Raw genomic sequence first — 20,287 nt, forward strand, 5'->3', positions numbered from 1 at the left:
AGACGCTTTTAGACGCTTGTGAGATAACCTTTTTCGTATTAATTTCCCTTTTTATAAGGGAGGAGTACTATACTACGATACTTTATAGAATTTATTTATGGGACGATCACCGCCTAGTACAACTACCATTTGTGCCGAGGGCGCCGGATCCGGCGCAGATGTATGCCTAGGCATTCGAATTCGAGAGTCAGGGGATAGTATTCATTTTTTCCGCGGACACCTCAGGATTTTGGTCCTTCATTGGTCCTCATCCACTACCTAAGGGCAACCTAAGAACTATACGACTCCACCGACCCTAGCTGGTTCAACTCTTTGCATGACTGGAGGGAATTGGAATATGGAATGTGAGAATGCTATGATTCAAGTCGCTCTAATAAAATCTGACTCCAGATCTAACTCGTTGATATTACCAAGACCAATCCAAACGCTGAAATGTCTAATACCCAATCTCTTGAAACCGACCACTCCGAGTCATCAGGCGCTTTGCTATATATTTTTAAGCATTCATCATCTCAATTTCTGATGAAGCCTGCGGCACCTTAGACGAAACGACTCCACGACGCGGCTTCGCCGAGAGTTCCCCCCATCGCCGGCCCATGGCAACTGCTGGGTGAGCGGCGGTCATACAAATGCACGCAATGGCAATCATAGTGCTCTCAAGAATCATCAGGGAAATTTCATCATTAGCCAGATCACTGTTAAATCCACCTTTCAGCTCCACAACACGGAAGATCGAGCGAGTGAAGATCGTTAAAACGGCAATGGCAAGACCTTTGATTGGGTTAGCATAGGCTGATAAATGCGGATTATTTAGTGACACTTACCCAGAAGGAACATCTGCCATTTCAAACCACTGCGAGCAGATGCTGTAGACGCATTCTTCATGTCTTCTGAGCTGCGGCGCACTCGCAGGGCGAATTCCGAAGCGAGCACGATGAACAGCGTCAACGAGGCGACCTGGAAAGCCAATCCTGCAATCATGATATTGACACCGGTATCGCTGAGGCTTTTTTGGTCTGGGTCGGCGATGGAGGTAATGGCGCCGCCGGCTGCTTGTAGGACTAGAGCGATGATATCGCAAGTGACGAAGAGGATGGTGTATGTACGCGGGCGAATCCTGGAGATATCCTCCCCGTAGACGATGACAATTCTTCCCAGGCAGATGTAAATGGCGGCGGTGAAAAAGGCCGGGGCAATCGTGAGACAAATGAGGTATCTAAAAGTCAAGTTTCTGATTAGCTTGCTTTATTCAGAGGTATGTCTCAAAGGTCACGTACAGAAGGAATGCATTAAAGTCGAATGGGTTGCTGTGCATCATGACTCGCCCGATGTATCCCGGTATTTCAAGGATGAGCCCCGCGGACATGGCCCCCATGTATGTCCATGTTCGGAACCATGTTCCTAGGGCGATTTGTGCGGCGAGGAGAAGGCCGAAGATGGCGAGGAAGAGGACATTTGCCGGGATGTTAGGCTGGTAATTGATATAGGCCAAGTCAATTGGGCAAGTTGCCAAGGTGCAGTCGTCCATGTTCATTTCCGACATTTTCAGTTTTGATATTTCTATTCTTTTTCTCTCTTTTTTCTTCTTGTTCTTTTTTGAGATAGTGAGGAGGAGAAGAGGTAGAATGCGAGTCTAGATGGGTTGAGGTTGATATTCCCCTCCTCATAGCGTCGAATACACACACTCTTTATACATTCTGACAAAATAACGAGGCCTGAAAGTCAGCCACGAGGCTATGCTATCTCCGATCCTACGTAGGACTATCATTGGCGCGAGTATACTTCCCAGGGCTGACAATGGGGCCGTGCCAAGACACGGAGTGCAGGCCAACTCCGAGTCCGCGGACTGGGAGGGGATTTGCCTGGGGGCCGGTCCGCGGACTCTTAAGGTCTCCTGTTCCTGTCCGGCCTCCATCTTAGCTCCAATATTTTAAATGCTGCCTACTATGTCCGCGCCGACCAGTCTAGGCCGAGTCAGGACCTGCGAGAACTGTGTGCGTGCTAAAATTAGGTGCTCGCGCACCTCTACCCAAGACTGCGATCGGTATGCAACATCCCGCTTCTACTTCTACTTCTCTTCCCTTCTACTTAGCAACGTAAACCTAACACGCTTTGAAGGTGTCTCCGTCTGAAAAAAGATTGTTATTTCCGCGCAACAAAAGCTCGTACTCCTAAGAAGAGGGAGACGTATATCTGCCCATTCCTCGTATCGATACGATCTGTCAAGCTGACCGCATCTAATCTAGGCGAATAGGTGCACTCGAGGACAAGGTGGATCAAATATTAGGCCAGATCAATCGGCCTCACTCAAGCCCGCAACAGGCACCACTGCCACTGCCACTGTCCCCGAAAAGTGAAAGTTGTGCTCCGACTCCTCGAAATCCGTGCGATGTGATCGGGAACGGGCTGATCACCCACGAAGAGGCAAATCATTTGATAGAGAGCTTTCGTGATGCCATAAAGTATTTCCCATTTGTACAGCTGCCGAGAAACGCCACTGTCGAGGATCTCAGATCGGAGAAACCCTTCCTCTTACTCTCTATTCTTTTGGTCTCCTCGTTTCGAAATGTCCCGCTGCACCTGGCCCTCGAGGAGGTTTCGACGTCTTACCTTGGGGGACAAGTCTTGCAAGGCAATCGCCAACAACCCTTCGATATACTACAGGGATTGCTGGTTACTATAGCTGGGTATGTTCTAGACAATTTCTCTCTTCATTAGATTCACAAAAGATAACACGGAAGATAGAACGAAGAAAAAACTCCATATAGTGCGGTTTTCTGGATATCTGCACCTCGCACAAAGTATAATCAACGATTGCAGACTGGATTACCCAGCCAAGCTGCGAGTAGTAAGACAAACAATTGACGTCATGTTGGACACGGATCCTCCGACAGAATCGATTTCCCTGCGAAACGAGGAAATGCGAGCTTTGGTTGGATATTTTCTCCTTGACGCGTGGTAAGTTCGATTTACCACCTGCACAGCCCGGTCTAGACCTGAAAAGACTATGTCTTGCTTACTTTCTTTTCACATGACTAGTCACTCCATAGTACTACAGCGGACAGGAACAATGCTTTGGTCACCCTTCATAGAATCATGCGCTGCGAAGTTGTCGCAGGAATGCGAATTCTCAACCGATCGATACCTGTTAGGCCAGGTTCAAGTACAACACATGCTTGTACGAATCGATTCCCTAGTTGCACGGGGATTCGGTGAGAATCAGGCTCCTGCGGATATAGAAGTTATGATTAGTTCTCTTCAAAGCGATTTTGAAGATTGCAAAGCCCGGCTTCCTGTTCCTATTGACTATGATGGTGAGTTGACCAAGCCTTATCTGTACTGCAGATCTAAATTCTAACACTTGATTAGTATTTCAAGGCATTCCATCCCACGCCTTCGAAATCCATCTCCATCAAACTATCTTTTTCGATGTATACCCATCTTCCGCCGCGTCATTCGACCAATCCATGGCCCTCCTGCGAATCGATGCCCTTTGTCACGGACTAGCGGCTGCAAAACAATTTATGAGCTTTTACTTCAGTCTACCACCTGGTATTGAAAAGAGATTTAGTTACACCCAATGGACAATGACCGGGTTCAGCGTTGCAGCTTCATGCAAACTTGTTCTCGCATCGTTGGAGCCATCCATTCGAGATCACGATCAAGTCCGAGGGTTGCGAGAGACATTGGATATGCGGCATGAAATCCAGAAATCTGTCAAGCGCATGAATACGCTTGATCAGGAGTGTAAAGGTGGGAAGTGGGATCAACATGAGATGTTCTTCTACCAAGATTGGCTGCGGTTCCTTTCTGAATGGTTTGAAGAGAAATATCGTCTTGCGCAGTCTGATAGTGCTGGAGAGAATAATGGTGCACTGGGAGTCTTCACCACTGGAATCTCAGAAAATAATATCTATGAAGAGCCTCAGCCTGATCCTGGTTTTCCTTGGGTGGATCTTCAGGACGTTACGATTGAGGAGATGTTGAATGTGTGGTTAGGGCCAATGAATATGCCACACTACTTTTAAAATGTACAAATTAGCCTTGATAGTTTCAGTGACGAATACATACCCCTCTCTGCTTTCTTTTATTTGAATTGCCATTTTATACTAGTAGTTCTAACCAAGTACTCAAATTGAACACGGCCTGTTAGGCGGTGGATCCAACCAACCCCGCAGACTAAAGACCAAATAGAAGCTTTGATCACATCAGTACATATACTTACTTTGATAGGGTGCTTATTATCCAACACCAATACAGAGAACTGAGAAGAATTTATGAACGGAAAAGAGCCTTAGTGGGGACAACAGTTACGTTTATGTATCTGAACCACAAAATATGATAAACTTATTAGATCTCATAAATAGGCTACATATGATCCAAAAAGTACTAGTATATAATGAAACTTCATATTAAGCTATGGTTGTTGGGATATTGAGTTGTAAAATTTCCCATTTACTATGGCGTTTTGGCTGACCCGCTCGCCTGTGTGACCCACTCACCCGGGAATTACGTTAACTTAGCACTTAATATTAACTAGTAATACAAAGTATAATGTTAGGCTTCTACTAACCTGGTATATGTCCATTAACCTATGAATCGCTTTGAGTTTTATAAGCCTTAGATCGACTAGATTAGTACTAAAAAGAAGTCAAAGAAGAATACTAGTAGCGACCCCCCTCTTTTACTTGTCTACAAACAGATAGGTTAGCGTCTAAACGGCATAAGGTATATATATAATTATAATAAAAAGAACATTTCTCAATTTTTTTTAGTTTATTCCTATTATTAAAGTATATCAATCTATTCTATTCTAATATAATCTTATTTAGATTAACTAAATAATGCCTGTATTTCTCTCACTTATACTTAGGTTAAGGGATCCCCTAAGGAGAATTTGGGATTGGTTAGATATTACATAAGCTTATTAGGAGTATTTAGGTAATTTTTAGTGTAAGTTCCCTTGGGACATTACTAGGGTTAGAGTAGTCTAAGATAGCTTTCGGTATAGGGGGAGTATTATTCCTTTAACTAAAGAATAGTTAGAAATATAAAAGACCTTGTTAGGGTAGAGACTTATTAGTTCCCTAAAAAATGCAATATTGTAAAGGACCCCGATATAGTAGTAAAAAGGCACTAAGATAGCATTGCCTCAGTATACCATATACTAACTCTTAAAAGAATTATGACATAATTATAGTTCGTTCGAACTTATTATAATAGAACGAACTACCTTTAGGGGAGATATCTATTGATTCGGTAAACAACGATAGTCCGAAAAGGTACCAATAGAGAGAGGTCTTAAAGAATATGTGAATAGTAGTAATGAAACATACCAATTCTTAGAAGATCTAAAAATACGTCTATAGCAATTTAAATAGACAAAAGTGGGGTAAATACAGTAATTGGTGCTAAAAAATAAATAGTAGAAGTAGGGAATTAAGTGCATCAGGGAATAATAAGCGAAGTAGATAATTAGGGTTCAATAATGATAATACTAAAGTAGTGAATAAAGAAACGACTTAGTAGTAATCTAAGGTAGTAAGGTAAATATATATAAGGACGACGCGTTTGTTATCATTTGCTTTTCTTTTTATTCTTGTTTTTACTGTTCGGTTAGTATAGGTTTATAGCCGTTTCCTATACCCTGAGACCTATTCGTTACTTCGATCATAGACGGTTATCTTTCCATCAAGGTCCTGGAGGAGTTTAGTACTGTAAGAGTTTGAAATCAACTACGCGCGCTACTATATATGTTAGTCCTAGGCATAGCAGCCTAACGGCTGATATAGTGGTCTTTTTGGCCTAAGGACACGACCATGTGACCTAGGATTTATCAGTAACAAGTACTTCCTAAACCCTAGTGAGGTACACAAATCGCTACGGATACGCCCTTAATTCCTAACATCTCTTAGTACATGGGCTATTTGAAGTATACGTTAAGGGAATGCTTGGCTAAGCTAAGAGGCAGACTAGAAATTATCTATAAGTATAATATAATAGCCCCAAATGATAAAATAGACATATATGTAGAAAAAGAGAAGTTTTAAGGTAGTAAGTTTTTCAAATCAATTTTGTAGCGTTTTAGCTCCTAAAAATAATTTAAATAGGCTACTAAATAATATATTTTTAGCGATTAATATCATTTCCAATAGATTTTAGACTAGGCTATAGTAATCTTATAGATGGCAATCACTTAGAGGGCTTCTAGTCTAAGTCTATTAAGAAGGGCCTTTTTTTAAGGCAAATCTCTATCTAAAAAAAATATAGCTAGGTAAGGATATTTCTTATTTTATAGCCTTTTTGCTGATGTTTCGATTCAAGGATATTTATGCCTCATACTATATCGCCTAATAACTTTATAAGTAATTTATCATCTCTTTTCTTTACCCCTTTAGCTATAACCTAGCGTCTATACTAGTAGATTACCATTGTATGTAGTCTAAAGAATTATATTTACTAGTTACTATTAAAGAACATTTTATACAAACTGTTCTTAAATTAGATATAGAAGACCTATCAGACGGCTATAGTCCACCTAAGATTTTTGTTAATGGCTTAGGCTGTCATTTCCTATTAATGATTCTATAGACGTCTAATAATCTAATCTTATATAGTACTATTTTAATCGACTAGCTTAGTATTTTTCTAAGAATCCTAGTGTTTTGTTTTCCGTCTATACTATTTGAAATACCTATGCTACGACATTTAGTAAGAAAATCCAATATATTAATAACGGTTGTTTATTAATTAGTAAACGCTAAGTTTATCAAATAGGGGTTGTAGTTCTGTAATTATAAAGTTATGCAATCCAAAATCTTTAATTAGGAATAGTATGAAATTCATCCTAACATGACTCTTTTGTATATAGAGCTATATAGCAGATTGTAAGCATCTAGATCCTAATCGTATGACCTATAAACATCTGATTCTACCAATCCTGCTCTTATTAGTACATTATACAGAAGCTCGATTCCTATTTACCTGAAATCTTTAGTAGTTCGCTGTAGAACTAGGGACAAAGCAAGGAGCATTTAATAGAGCTTTATACGAAAATCTAGCTGATTAGTTCTAGATTGCTGGTGATATTGCTTTTAAGTCGATTGGATTCTAAAAGCATTAACAATTTGTAGCATTGGGGAGGAAATAACAAATTCGAAACTAACTAAGTTACGTTTACCCTTGCGTTTACCCTTGCGATAGGTCTCATAGGAACCCAACTACTAATTTATATATACCCCACCCATGTACTGGCTATAGTCATTAAGAGTAGTGCAGATTTCTAACTTCTTAATCTTCTGCTTGTAACATTTTTTAGTAAATTTTTATTAAAATTTCTACAAAAGTAATTCTTTGTCGTAAAAGGCGTATGAGCAATAGTAGTATTCGTAGAGGTCAGTATAGGCCGCTTCCGCTTAGCAGCAATAAAGCTATCTTTCGAATAGATAGTAGTGATACTATAATATTATCCTACTAAGCGATATAAAGGATATCCTATGCTTTAGAAGCGTATAATTTATTAGTTTCCCCTGTAGTATTAATAGATTTAAATCTTCTTTTAACTAGTTAAGACGCTACCCTACACTCTAGACGAGCTATGCTATCTTCATATTATAGAGCTCATCGTACTTTAAAAACTAAGACCGAGGAAAAATAATTATCTATATAGATCGTCCAAGGTGCTACCGACTCTCTGGTGGGCGGTCTGATAGACTTCCCTGATAAACTGATTAACAGCTTGATGATAGTCTAGAGTCTAGAGAGCTCTGCAATAATGTCCAATAGCATAGAGTCTACAGGGCTTAGGCTAGGGAATCGAAACGTCTCTATAATGCCCTAAAAGCGACTATTCCACGTAAACGTCTAAACATAGCTATATTATCTGAGGGCCAAAACCTTATAACCGTCCCCTAAAGTCGGACCCCCAACGCTGCGCGGTTGTGGGTCCTCCCCAGTCCAACGAAATTTCAGTCTAATGATAATTTTTCTTCCACCCACCAACTTCTTCCTACAATTACCCCCCACCACAATGCCCAAAAAATCCGATGAAAGCGAGGATCTCATCCAGGAGGCCTTGCAAGCCTACCATGATCGTGGGAAGCCTAAAATCGCACCGATCGCGCGGGAATTTGGTGTTGATTACCAGCGACTCGTACGACGCGTTCATGGTCACACATCTCGTTCGGCACGCCAGGGCCCCAACAAATGCTTTGATAAACCTCAAGAGCAGGCATTAATACACTGGATAGATCTACTTTATCGTGCAAATCTTCCACCAACCCCAGCAGAGGTTGAGGCTACAGCAAATGAGATGCTAGAGCGGAGTGGTTCCACGCGACGCGTCGGGAATAATTGGGCCTACAGATTTCTAAAACGCCACCCCAGCGACTATGTTCCTACTACCCAGAAAATCATGGATGCAGAGCGATTGGATGCAGAGCGATTACCCTAAATTGAGGATTTTTTCCATCGCCTAGATGTGGTCTTACAGCAGTACAAAATTGGGCCAAAGAATATCTACAATATTGATGAAACTGGCTTCCAACTAGACCAGGGGAAATCACAGCGCGTCCCATCTCGGCGCGGGGATCGTCCAAGGCCTATACCAACAGGTGGAATTGCGGAAACAGTGACCGCAGTCGAATGTATTGCAGCAGATGGATGGTTAATGCCCCCAATGATCATATTCGCGGGCACAGTCCATCTTGAGAGTTGGTTTAGGGACCAGCCAGATTTACCAGGAAATTATTACATTGGAACATCGGAGACAGGGTGGAATAATGAAGTAAGTAATAAATAATTAACTATTTAGGGGGAAGGTTAATAATTTCTAACTTAAGGTACGCGCCTACCAATGGCTTCGAAAATTTGATGAATATACCAAACCACGGCTTCTACAACGTACGGACTATAGGCTTCTAATTTTTGACGGCCATACATCCCATAAATCGCGTGATTTCATCAATTTTTGCGAGCAGAATCGGATTATTCCACTCTGCTTCCCATCAAATCTCACACATCGACTTCAACCACTCGATTCACACCCATTCCTCGCATACAAGAACCATTATCGCAAGTATAATAACTATGCAAAGAAATGGGGCGCTTCAGTTACAGAGAAATCAGACTTTCTTCGCTCTATACACGAAATCCGGGTACAGACCTTTACAATGTCAGCCGTCCGACACTCGTTCAAAGACTGTGGGATTTGGCCATTCAATCCAGAGGTTATTTGTGAAGAACTTCGTGGAGATGATAGACGACCAGATCTAGTAGTCTATGATAGAGGGAAAGAATACGAGCTTGGAGACTACGACAGAGGGGATAATGATGAGGGGAGGGATAATAATGAGGAGAATGCTTCAGATGCATCCCAACCACAGACTCCACCACCGCCAACGTCAAGTTCTACTATCAATTCTCCACCAACAACAGTCACAAAACTACGAAAAAATATTTCCAAGGTTAGGAAAAGCTTCCCAGCTAACCCCAACCCAGATTTGGCGAAAATTCAGCGCCGTTTGGAGGCAATTTATGAGGGGAGCATTACCCAAGCGGAATTGGCTGCCCAGACCACCGCAGACATGTCACGCATCCTAACCAACCAGGAAGCGGCCAATGCCCCTAAATCTAAGCGTCAGGTAGGTAAAGGGGGCATTCTTTCTGTTCGGGACGCAAATACCCTTATACAGTCAAGGGATATTGTAGAGGCAGAGAAACAAAGACGGAAGTGGGAAAGAGAGGCTAAACAGAAGCGGGTTGAAATCAACCGCCAGGCGGAAATTAGGGACCAGGAAAATCAGAGAAGAGCTGGGGAGCTTGAATGGGTTAATGGAGATGACGGCCAGCCACTTTATACTATAGACAGACAGGGGATGGTGCTGTAAATAGATTCAAAAGTTGGTGGGTAGAAGAAAAATTATCATTAGACTGAAATTTCATTAGACTGGGGAGGACCCACAACCGCGCAGCGTTGGGGGTCCGACTTTAGGGGACGGTTATCCCTACTTAATAGGCTTTAAGGGCATTTTGAAAGTAGAGGCTAGATGCTCTAGTTGATATTAACTACTAATGCCTTGTTATAAGGGATCAGGCTTGATTCATTCTATCGAAAGCTATCATGTAGATATAAAAGGATTCGCTAAGGGAAGGGAAGGGATTCGTAGGCTCTAGAGGCTTTGTCTAGAGGTATAGGTTAGGTAATTGAGCGCGAATGTTATCGCGCTACCTCAGGCGTAGAATCTCCTAGTCCTCCGAGAGTGCTATAACATTTATAGCCTACTCTTCGAGTCTTCGTCTATATATAGCCAATATATATATATTGATAGCTTTGATCTACTCAAATCACTTTAGGCTCATTAGAGTCTAAGAGAGAGAATAGGGAATATAGGCTCTTTATATCCATTTACTTAGGAGCTAATTATAGTCGTAGAGCCTTAGAGAGGTAGGATATAAGGTTTGAAGTCGAGCATTAAGTGCCTCTTAGGAGGGTAGTCTAGTAATAATTTTATTAATTTTCTAGTTAGTATATACATAATCATAGAGCGCTAGAAATAGTGTAATACTAGGCACTAAATTTAGAGCCGTAGGGTAAATAGCTTTCGCTATACTGAATTTGGGATTATAGAACTCAAAGTGAGAGTTAGGTGAGGGCAGGAGGAAGTTCTAAAGAGAAAATAATAATCTAACCAGCCCCTTCCATTAATTACAATTTATTACGGACCCTCGCATAACGAGGGTCCGCCACCCATATGATAAATTCTATCAACATCCAATTTTGATCTTGATCCATGACACCTATAGCCCCCTAAACAATGGATTTGGAATAGTAAAAAGATGTAGTAGATACTTGATTTTCGATCCTATCTGCGTAACTGCCGCCCCTCCCGCTTACATTGCATTCGTAGCTCTTTCATTACCTTTTTCCACCGCGGTGGCAATCGATCCAGCGCCTCCAAATCATCCAAATCCTTCTCTTGACGCTTTATATTCAGAACATTCTTTGATGAAATGACTCCGGATAACCTCGCGCGCCTCCCAGATGTATTTCTTTGCGCCTCCCTAATCGATTGGGCATGTGTAGTGGTGTTGAGTTCTCGGCGAAGTTCAACGGCTAGATGCGCTTGAATTTGACTACCCTTCACCAACTTCTGGAGGGTATTTTAAAATGTAGTCGAATTCTTATCCAATCGATCTAATTTCTTCTCAATTCTTCGAAAGCGGGAAGTAATAGTTGGTGTACTTATGTCTGTAGGAATACTACTACCTGATGATGATGGTGAGTCTGGTAATGGCGACAATGGACTGAATAATCTGCCAAATCATCGCATACGATACTAGGATTGTATGGCCATAAGCCGGTTAATCGATAACCAAGCTTAATTGTTGAAGGTTTGAAAGTTTGCCGTCAGATAGTGCGAATTGACTGGAGAAAGAGGTCTTTTGTGAACTTTGTACAACCACTCATAGTTGCAGCTTCAACTGCCTCACTATGCCAGTGTTTGTAAACGTTGAATACTCCAACATCTAAAGGCTGAAGCTCGTGGCTTAAATGAGGCGGTAGAAAATATGGAATGATGTCGCTCTTCTCACAAAATTGGATGAATTCCCTAGTGATATGAGCACTAAGGCCATCACAAAGGAGGAGTCGATATTTCCCAATAGCTCGGCCTTTAGTTTCGCGATTAAAATGCTGGATCCACTGGTAGGCAACTTGTTGATTCATATATCCAGTATCATTGACTGCAATACACTCCTCGGTGATGTTGTCAAACCATCGAAGGAGAATCTGGAGGCCGGTAAGGATAATGAGTGGTGCAATCACGAAGCTACCGTCTGCATTCACAGACTCGACGATAGTCACTAATTCCCGGTTGGTATCTGTCCCACTAAATATTTTCTTCGTAGGTTCCCTAGTGATAATCCACTGATCTTTGCCAACGCCAATTTGGAACCCAGTTTCATCAAAGTTGTAGATATCTTGGGGTAGAATCCCCTTCTCGACAATAATCTGAATACTGGTTAAACCACGCCTGTGTAGCCGTTTTATCGAGTGCCTGCATTCTCTCGATATCTAGAGCTCGTCGTCGTTGTCGTTTGAAGTCAGGATGACGCTTTAAGAAGCGTCTAACCTAGTGTTCGCCGACCGAGATAGATAGGTCCGATCGCGCTTCGTGGAGGATTAAGTTCGCCGCTGCTTCTACTTGTTTTCGCTTCGGGCAAAAGCCTAAGTCATCCATAGTATCCATAAAGATACAGAGCACCTTTTCCTGGCTTTCATTGAGAAATCTGTGGGTTGGTTGGCGCTGTAGGAGGGAAGGTCGACCTTGCCAGCGATATCGAAGCCGCTGGTAAGGAACGTGATAATCTCGCGCAGTCTTCGATATATTTGGTTTCTCTTGATTGGATAGTGCGGCGAGGGCATCCTGGATTCAATTCTCAATAGTTGCATTGTTGTCAGGCATTGTGGTGGATGGATATGACGCGTTGAAGTTGGGGAGTTGAAAAAGGAGAAAATTTATCATATGGGTGGCTTTATCATATCGGTGGCGGACCCTCGTTATGCGAAGGTCTGTGATAAATTATTATTTATGAAAGGGGCCGGTTAGTTGATAATCTATATTTCACATAGGAAAGTAAATATAATCTAGACTAAATTTATAAATCATCTACAGCCTTGAAAATAATACTACCAAGTAGGCTATAATAAATTTTAGGCTTATCATAGATACTACCAATAATAAGATTAGATATAAGAATCTCTATTACTAGCTATATAATTTTAAAAGGTTTTAGTCCTTCATGTATTAGTTAGTAATGATAGTAACAAGAGTAATTACTTTAGCCTACTAGAAGTATAAGAACTTAATAAAATTATAGCTAACTAAGTTATATTCTATATAACTATCTAGATCTAAGTGGGTTTTAATAATACCTTAAAAATATAATTAGTACAAGTAGCAGGGCCGGGCTGTAGGCCCGGCTCAACGAACAAAATCAGCCAGATACCCACGCTAGCGTGAAGCATCCTATAAGTGTTAACAATATATAGCAAAATAAGAAAGCCCTATAGGACCTTTCTTCAGAATACTTATATAAACCAATAAACCACTCGTCTAGTTGCTAGTCGAACCTCCTATTGGACGTAAATCGTAACGTAGAATAGAATACCTTCCTAACCTACTAACCACGGGCGGCACTAAAGACAACAACAGGGTAGTATCATGGGTGTGCAATACCAACAAAACATCTGGAGTCGAGGTGCGTTTCTATCGACGGGGCGTAGAGATACGTGACGCATAGGGGTATTAAGATCTTTTCTATAAGACGTAGCAGAAGCTAAACGTCATATATACGGTTAGCGAAGGGCATAGTAAGCGTCAAGAAGATTATAGACCTATAGGAGTTCTAGAGGTAGAGATTTAAGAGCTTAAAGGCGCTAGGGTTAGGATTAATATAGGCATAATAGCAACCGTTGTAGTATGATAAGGGGATACTATAGAGCCGAGTCGAAGTTAACGGGCGTTTCTGATTAGAAGGGGTCATCGTAAGATATAATACTATAGGAGCGGAAGACTTGGACGGTAGATTAGATAGATTAGTTAAAGTGATACATAACAAAAGAACGCCGTCCTAATAGTGCAAACTAATTAGGTTCCTAGAGACTAAGGCTAGGCGACTAAGGCGAGGTAGTCAGGTAGACTACTAGCGTAGAGTAGTAGGAATATCGCACTATAACCTAAAAGTAGAGTACTTTAACTTAGGCTTAGGATCCTTAGCTATAAGCTCCCCAGTCTAGATTACGGACACCCCTAGTTTTAGGACATAGACCAAAAAACGCCGTATATTACAATTACTAAATTATCTACCAACTAAGCTACTAAGCCTACCATTCGATCATTAAATCTTCTAGAGCAGCTCTCTACACAGCTACCAAGGCTTTTTAGCCTCTATCCCTAGCTTCCTAGCTTGTAATCGCGCTTCTAATATAGCGGCCTCCTTCTACGGAGCCTTAACATTTTCGATATTAGAGAAGCGAGTATTAGGCTTAAAAGAAATCTTCTTCTTTTAATCACGAAAGGTCTTAACTTATGAATTTAGCTTTAAAATATAAGCTTTATTAACTACGCGTTTAGCCTATAGGATTGTAATAGCCTTGCCTACCTTTTTAAGGGCTACCCGCTAATCATAAATTAAATTTTGCTACTTTTGAAGTATCTCCTTCACTTTTTGTATATGTTAATAGCTTTTTAGCGTTTAAATAAGTAGTTCTATACTATCTTTATATGCTAGGGGGATTGTAGGTCACTTATAAGGCGTTGTAAATAGCTAGATGTAGATTTATGAGGAGTTAAGGTCGTATATAGCTAGCTAATCTAGGACTTTGCACTCTTAAAACTTTATATAAATTTTAGGGTATCTAGTTAAAGATTATAAGCGGCCGAACTATCCAGCCCTTAGTGCTTATTGTCTCTACGATCAATACCTATTCGCGATTTTCTAGTGATTTCACACAAGTATGCTTCTTTCTAGCCTTAGTAAGGACTTAGGAAACGTATAAACGCCTGGTGCAATCCTATGCTTATCTATATTCTAAATATTTTCGGGTAGGATATCGTATCGGCGTTTGATGTCGGCAAAGAGATTATAAAACTCCTATACTTAGCTATGTTCCCTAGATCCGTAAGGCATCGATCCGTCTATTGATGTAGGAAGCGACGCATAGACTGCGCTAGATAAATTTTAGAAGCTATACTTTCCTTAAGAGGATTATAGTCTCCGCTAGACCGAAGCACGCAAGTCGCTATTCTATGCGCCTACGCCGCTACGCGTACGAAGAAGGAAACCCTTGCTAGACCTACTCAAGTATCTATTCGACTAGGAATTGCACTTAGTCTAGGGTAAATCGCTATTGATTTGCGTAGCCGGCTCGTGGGTTTTGCGTGCCTGCCCGCCGTTAGTGCAAAGTAGATTTTGGTATGCTATACGTAGCAGTAGCATCCCTTAGGGAGGTAATCCGGCCTGATTTTGGATCGAGAGGGCAAGAGAACCAGATGCTCGTTTGGGGCCATAATAGTTGGATAATGGGGTAGGTAAGCATAGGAGGAGAAAATAAATGGGCTAACGCGGTCGCGTGTCCTAAAACTAGGGGTGTCTGTAAACTAGGGCGGTCAGCTTAGGTCTAATATAAGTAGAAACGGAAAGACCGAATAGGCGACGCCTACTTAGGTTAGTATAGTAGGTGATAACTAAACTAGTTGTATATAGCTTCGGATAGGATATTAGAGGACATTTAGGGTTATAATCCTTATCATTAATATTTCTAGGTACTATAAATAGGAGATCCGCACGAAGATATAGCGAAGGGTAGGCACTGTTAGGGCGTTCTCGAATACTAAAAGTACCGTCTAGCTTTCGCTGACTTAGTTGTCCCTGAAGAGATTATCTACCGTCTAGAGTATAGACTAAGTCAGCGAGGATCAGGTCTGTTAGGCCGTCATAGTAAACCTATATATGTAATCGTTGAGCTATTCTAGTGAAGGATAGTATAGAGGATAGTTAAACAATCGCATTAAACTCGTGTAATGAGTATGATTTATAAGAGTGCTTTGAGCCACAACGGCGGTAGGAGGGAGGAAAGAGGGTAGTAAATATAATAGTACATAGAATGAGTCTAAACAAACTATCTTCATAGTAGAGAGCGTCCTACCACCCTCCTAAAGATGCGAAATTGCGATGAGCCAATCTAGTAATAGTCGGTACTAGCAGTTTCGCGAATCGGATGAGCGGGGACACATGTCCTCGGTATGGTCGTATAACTAAGCGAGCCGTGTCCGCAGATCAGAGCACTATGAATGGATTTACGCGAGCTGTGTCCGAACACAGAGGCACAGTCAGGGGGGGCACAGGTCTAGAGTTACGCGAGCCGTGTCCGTACAACTGAGCATAGTTACTTACCTTAAGACTATAATTAGTATATAGAAGGGGATCGTAGTCCTTACTATAGGTAGCTAAGTTGAAATGCAAAAGGCTTACTCTAACTCTGGCTTTTCTTATTATTTCGTTCCATATTAAATCGCCGATGGATAGAATACTAGATACCTCTTTTATATTTTATTAGTCTACGAAATAATATTTACTCTAGAATTTAAAATATGAGATAGAACTCCCTTTACTCTTGATGCTATTTAGGTAGCGTCTTAATTAGTCTAATCTAAATTTCTCTCATCCTTAGTTGATCCTCTAAATGGTAGTTTATCTTAATTAGGAGGCCAATACCTCTTATTTTTCGGTAGCCTATTATCTTTTATACAATTAGACTGATATAGGTACATGGGCGCTATGTTTAAATTTATTAGGTTTTAATATACGATATAGAGCGTTCTAGAGATTTTAAAATTACATAAAGGGAACAAAAAAATTTCATCTTTAGGAAGGAAAGGTATATACAGGATATATATATACTTACATGGTTTAAAATCTCATTTTATAAAGTAAGCGCTCCCTCCTACTTTTTCGATTAAAAGATTACTATCGTATAGTAAGAGAAAGGTATGAAACTCCTATAGATCCTAGCTAGAATTAACGTTAGTAAAGCCTCAAAGTTATTAATTATATCTAATTTTAAGCGTTTTAGATGTGGGTAATCATTTATCCCTTAAATTTAATCCTATGTGCCTATAATTATTAGAGATCTAGCGACTATTCACTAATATATTGATACTGTACTATACTAATTCTATTCATAGATATAGTCTATATAACTAAATATAGTGAGGATGTTTCTTCTACTATCCTTATACCGTAAGAGGAGGCCCCCTTTTATAAGGAACTATTTCACGCTTCTAATATCTCATAATTCAGGGTTATATAGCCATTATTCTCATAGCACTTTAATAATTCTTTAGAAAATTAGGCCTTAAGTTCTTACTAGCGTTTCTTAAGGTTAATAAGGTGCTAAAGCCAATTAATCCTTTCCTAGATTATCTACGCCTCTTCCTCCGTAATATTCTAGGTCTACGTACTAATTGGCATATTTTTATTTGGGTAATGCCACTCTAATAGTAACCAATTGGGTTTCTATCTATTAGACGTCTAGAGAGGGGTATAGGACCTATGATTCTTTAAGTAAGTAATAAAGAGCTAGAAATATAAGAGAGCTAGCTACTTTTCGTATACATACATATTAATTGAATAATAGTAATAGTCCGGAAAATATACTGATATAGGGAGGAAGAGTCTGTGAAACAATAAAATTTACTAATTCTTAAATCTAAGAATATATCTATAACGATTTAAATAAAAGGCAGGGTAATACACGTAGTTAGGTATATTATATGGAGTTGTATTTTTTGGTGATGCAAAAGCAATACTTTTTCAATTCAGATTAAGGGCTGTTTATACTATTAATCATGTCTCTTAATACTATCATACCAGCAATCAAATAGAATAAACTTGTGGTCGTTGAAATATCGAGTTGTAAGATATCGCATTTACTATTGTGTTTCGGACTGGCCCACTCACCCAGGAGCCATGTTAGTATTTAGAGGATAATAATCTTGAAGAAACCTACCTATGATCTTTATCGATAGTAGTAACATTAGAATAGTAGCTCTTATCTCTGTTGGCGATTACTAGAATAAGTGCTAGTCAAGTGATTCAAGTCCAAATAATAGTATGCAGTATTAAGCTATAAGAGACTAAGATATCGCTTGATAGTAGATGAGCTTAGGGGTAGATTACGAATAGCTAGTTATCTTCCTCTAATAGCTAAGCTATGTTCAAAGCATTTTCACATCCCTAACTTTTATCTAATTAGCTGTACTTCCATAGATATCCTAGAGCAACTAATTGCTATAATAATATGAAGATAGTAGAGCAGCTTAGTATAAAAACAAAAATATATTTATTCTTACTAGAATTAGGATACAACTATGATTTGTTTGGGCTTTTAAATAAAGATAATATCGTAAACATAGTAAGCTGGTTATGTACTATTATATATACTTTTGTCTTTTATTACTCCTAAATAGCTTTATACAGGTCTAATTGATGGGTGGGTGCCTGAGGTGTCAGCGCCCACCGCCGTAGATAGATAGGATTTCCCTTCTGGGAGATCATGATCAATGTGACCGGGCGTCTACCAAGGAGAAATCCAGCAGAGATCAGGAAGTCATATTGGGTACAGTGGTCGACGGGACATCGAAGATGGGGAAGGGAAAGAAGAGAGAGAAACAAAAAGAACTATCTACAGAAACAGAAATCATACCACGTGCTCAAGGTACAGCCTCAGGCTGGTCACAATCAATACAACTTCACTACCCGTTCGTTTCCTTTCCATGATCTCTCTCCAGGTCTCTGCTGTGACGTCCGACGACCTCCCCTGAGTCGACCGGCCATGCACTAATCTATACCTCCGCCTTCTATTATAAGCGACTAACCCTAGGCGTATAAACCCAGTAAATAAATGGAAGAAATCATATAGATTATAGGTTTCATTCGTATAATCTAAGATAAGAGATGAGCTAGTGAGATAGCAGAGTAAATGAACGATTTATTAGCGCTTCAGTTCCAGACTAGCACCATATAATCTCAGTATGCCTAACTATCTGGGCAGATAAATAGTATGGGCCCCTAAGGGACTTACGCATCAATTTTGTCATTTCCTTCCAGCCTTTTGTTAATTTATCAAATGTCCCCCTTTAAACTTATAATCGACCTTGAAAACCTTCTATTAGCTTTCTGGAGGAGGAGGAAGAGAGCGTAATTTGCTACTTGGCAGCTTTCTTCTATAATGGAATCGGTAAGCGACCTACTAATCAATGCTAAACAATATATTAAATGAATTATTTATACAACTCGGTATTTCAACATATTAGTTTTTTTTATTATTGGTATGGTACTATCAGTAAACATGATAGAATGTATGAATAGTCTTAAAAATAAAAATAATTTTTATTGCATTACAGGAAGTTATTTATGCTTTACTTACGTAGATGGAAAATATATATCCAGATCACAAAATTGATAAAGTCTCATAGACGAAATTGGTAGTTTAAGGACTTTGTGGTTTAGGGAAGCTAGAGAGGAAGGTAACAGAGTTTAGTATGGTAATAGCGTGGCGTCCTTGTTGATAAGGATGATAAGAGCGGCTACTAATAGGGTGGAGATCTAGCTCTCCTAACACCCTACTACGATATGCTACTAAACTAAAATAGCGAATAGTCATCCGACTAAGCAAGGAGCGACTCTTACTAACTATACTCTACCAACGTAGATCTATTTTAGTCTCAAAGAAGGATTTCCTAGGTACTATTTAACTTACCTATCGTCTTTAAGTAGTATAGTTCTCTTCACTCTTTCTTAACAGCTATACTATACGAAATGGGGGCTAGAGCTAGTTCTATCGAAATTGTAGATATTCTTTAGCCTATTTGTTTTCTTTATGCCTAACGCATTGGGAGATAGTGAAAACTATGTTATGGCTAACCCTATGCAAACACCACCAGCTATTGTACCAGAATGATATCTATTACCATTCTATGCAATTTTAAGATCTATACCTAATAAATTGTTAGATGTTATAGCTATGTTTGCAGCTATATTAGCATTATTAGTTATGCCTATAACAGATTTATCTAAACTAAGAGGAGTACAATTTAGACCTTTTAAGTAAAATAGCTTTCTATGTATTTGTTGCTAATTTCTTAATATTAATGCAAATAGGTGCAAAACACGTTGAAACACCATTTATTGAACTTGGACAAATATCAACTGTTTTATACTTTGCACATTACTTTGTAATAGTACCTGTTATTAGTATAATAGAAAATAGTTTAATAGAATTAGCTATTAAAAAATAATAATTCTATATAAGACTGTAAGTATTATTTTTCATACATAATTATTATATATGTTGGTGTTTGAGTAGTGGGTATTACGTTTCGATTGCAAATCGAAATAAAGGGATTCGAGTTCCCCGGACATCTTTAAATATAATTATTATATATATTTAATTTATGTTATCCCTATAAAAAATTTTAAATAAAAAACAGTACATAGATACATATCTTACCTTTTATTCTAATAAATAATTAACGTTATAGATTTTTTTATAAAATAATATAAAACCTTAAATATATCAGATTAATTTTTTAGCTCTGCTTGTATATTTAATTCAGAGTTTAAATAATGTATTTATACATATACGTTTACATATATCAAATAAGACTGCATGTTATACTATATAAATATATGTTTACGTATGATATAATACTAAAATACTAAA

The 20,287-nt window shown here is 39.5% G+C and overlaps 4 protein-coding genes across 4 annotated transcripts; 1 reads left to right on the forward strand and 3 right to left on the reverse strand.

Moving 5' to 3' along the window:
* Nucleotides 1–496: 496 nt before the first annotated feature.
* N7510_010226 (RTA1 domain-containing protein) lies at nucleotides 497–1,543 on the reverse strand (the record flags this gene model as incomplete). Its single annotated transcript, XM_056982151.1, has 3 exons — nucleotides 497–771; nucleotides 825–1,216; nucleotides 1,278–1,543. The coding sequence occupies 3 exons, from the start codon at nucleotides 1,541–1,543 to the stop codon at nucleotides 497–499; spliced, it is 933 nt and encodes a 310-aa protein (XP_056829987.1).
* A 1,629-nt stretch (nucleotides 1,544–3,172) lies between these two features.
* Nucleotides 3,173–4,028, forward strand: N7510_010227 (uncharacterized protein; the record flags this gene model as incomplete). Its single annotated transcript, XM_056982152.1, has 2 exons — nucleotides 3,173–3,314; nucleotides 3,370–4,028. 2 exons carry the CDS (start codon nucleotides 3,173–3,175, stop codon nucleotides 4,026–4,028), a joined length of 801 nt encoding a protein of 266 aa, XP_056829988.1.
* Nucleotides 4,029–10,862: 6,834 nt separating this feature from the next.
* Nucleotides 10,863–11,325, reverse strand: N7510_010228 (uncharacterized protein; the record flags this gene model as incomplete). Its single annotated transcript, XM_056982153.1, has 2 exons — nucleotides 10,863–11,133; nucleotides 11,267–11,325. 2 exons carry the CDS (start codon nucleotides 11,323–11,325, stop codon nucleotides 10,863–10,865), a joined length of 330 nt encoding a protein of 109 aa, XP_056829989.1.
* Nucleotides 11,326–11,407: 82 nt separating this feature from the next.
* On the reverse strand, nucleotides 11,408–12,425 carry N7510_010229 (uncharacterized protein; the record flags this gene model as incomplete). Its single annotated transcript, XM_056982154.1, has 2 exons — nucleotides 11,408–11,848; nucleotides 12,147–12,425. Coding segments are annotated over 2 exons (720 nt in total), but the record flags the coding sequence as incomplete, so codon positions are not given.
* Nucleotides 12,426–20,287: the final 7,862 nt, after the last annotated feature.

The sequence above is a fragment of the Penicillium lagena genome (assembly GCF_028827675.1).
Source record: "Penicillium lagena strain IBT 129212 chromosome Unknown utg000007l_segment0_segment0, whole genome shotgun sequence".
Lineage (NCBI taxonomy): Eukaryota > Fungi > Ascomycota > Eurotiomycetes > Eurotiales > Aspergillaceae > Penicillium > Penicillium lagena.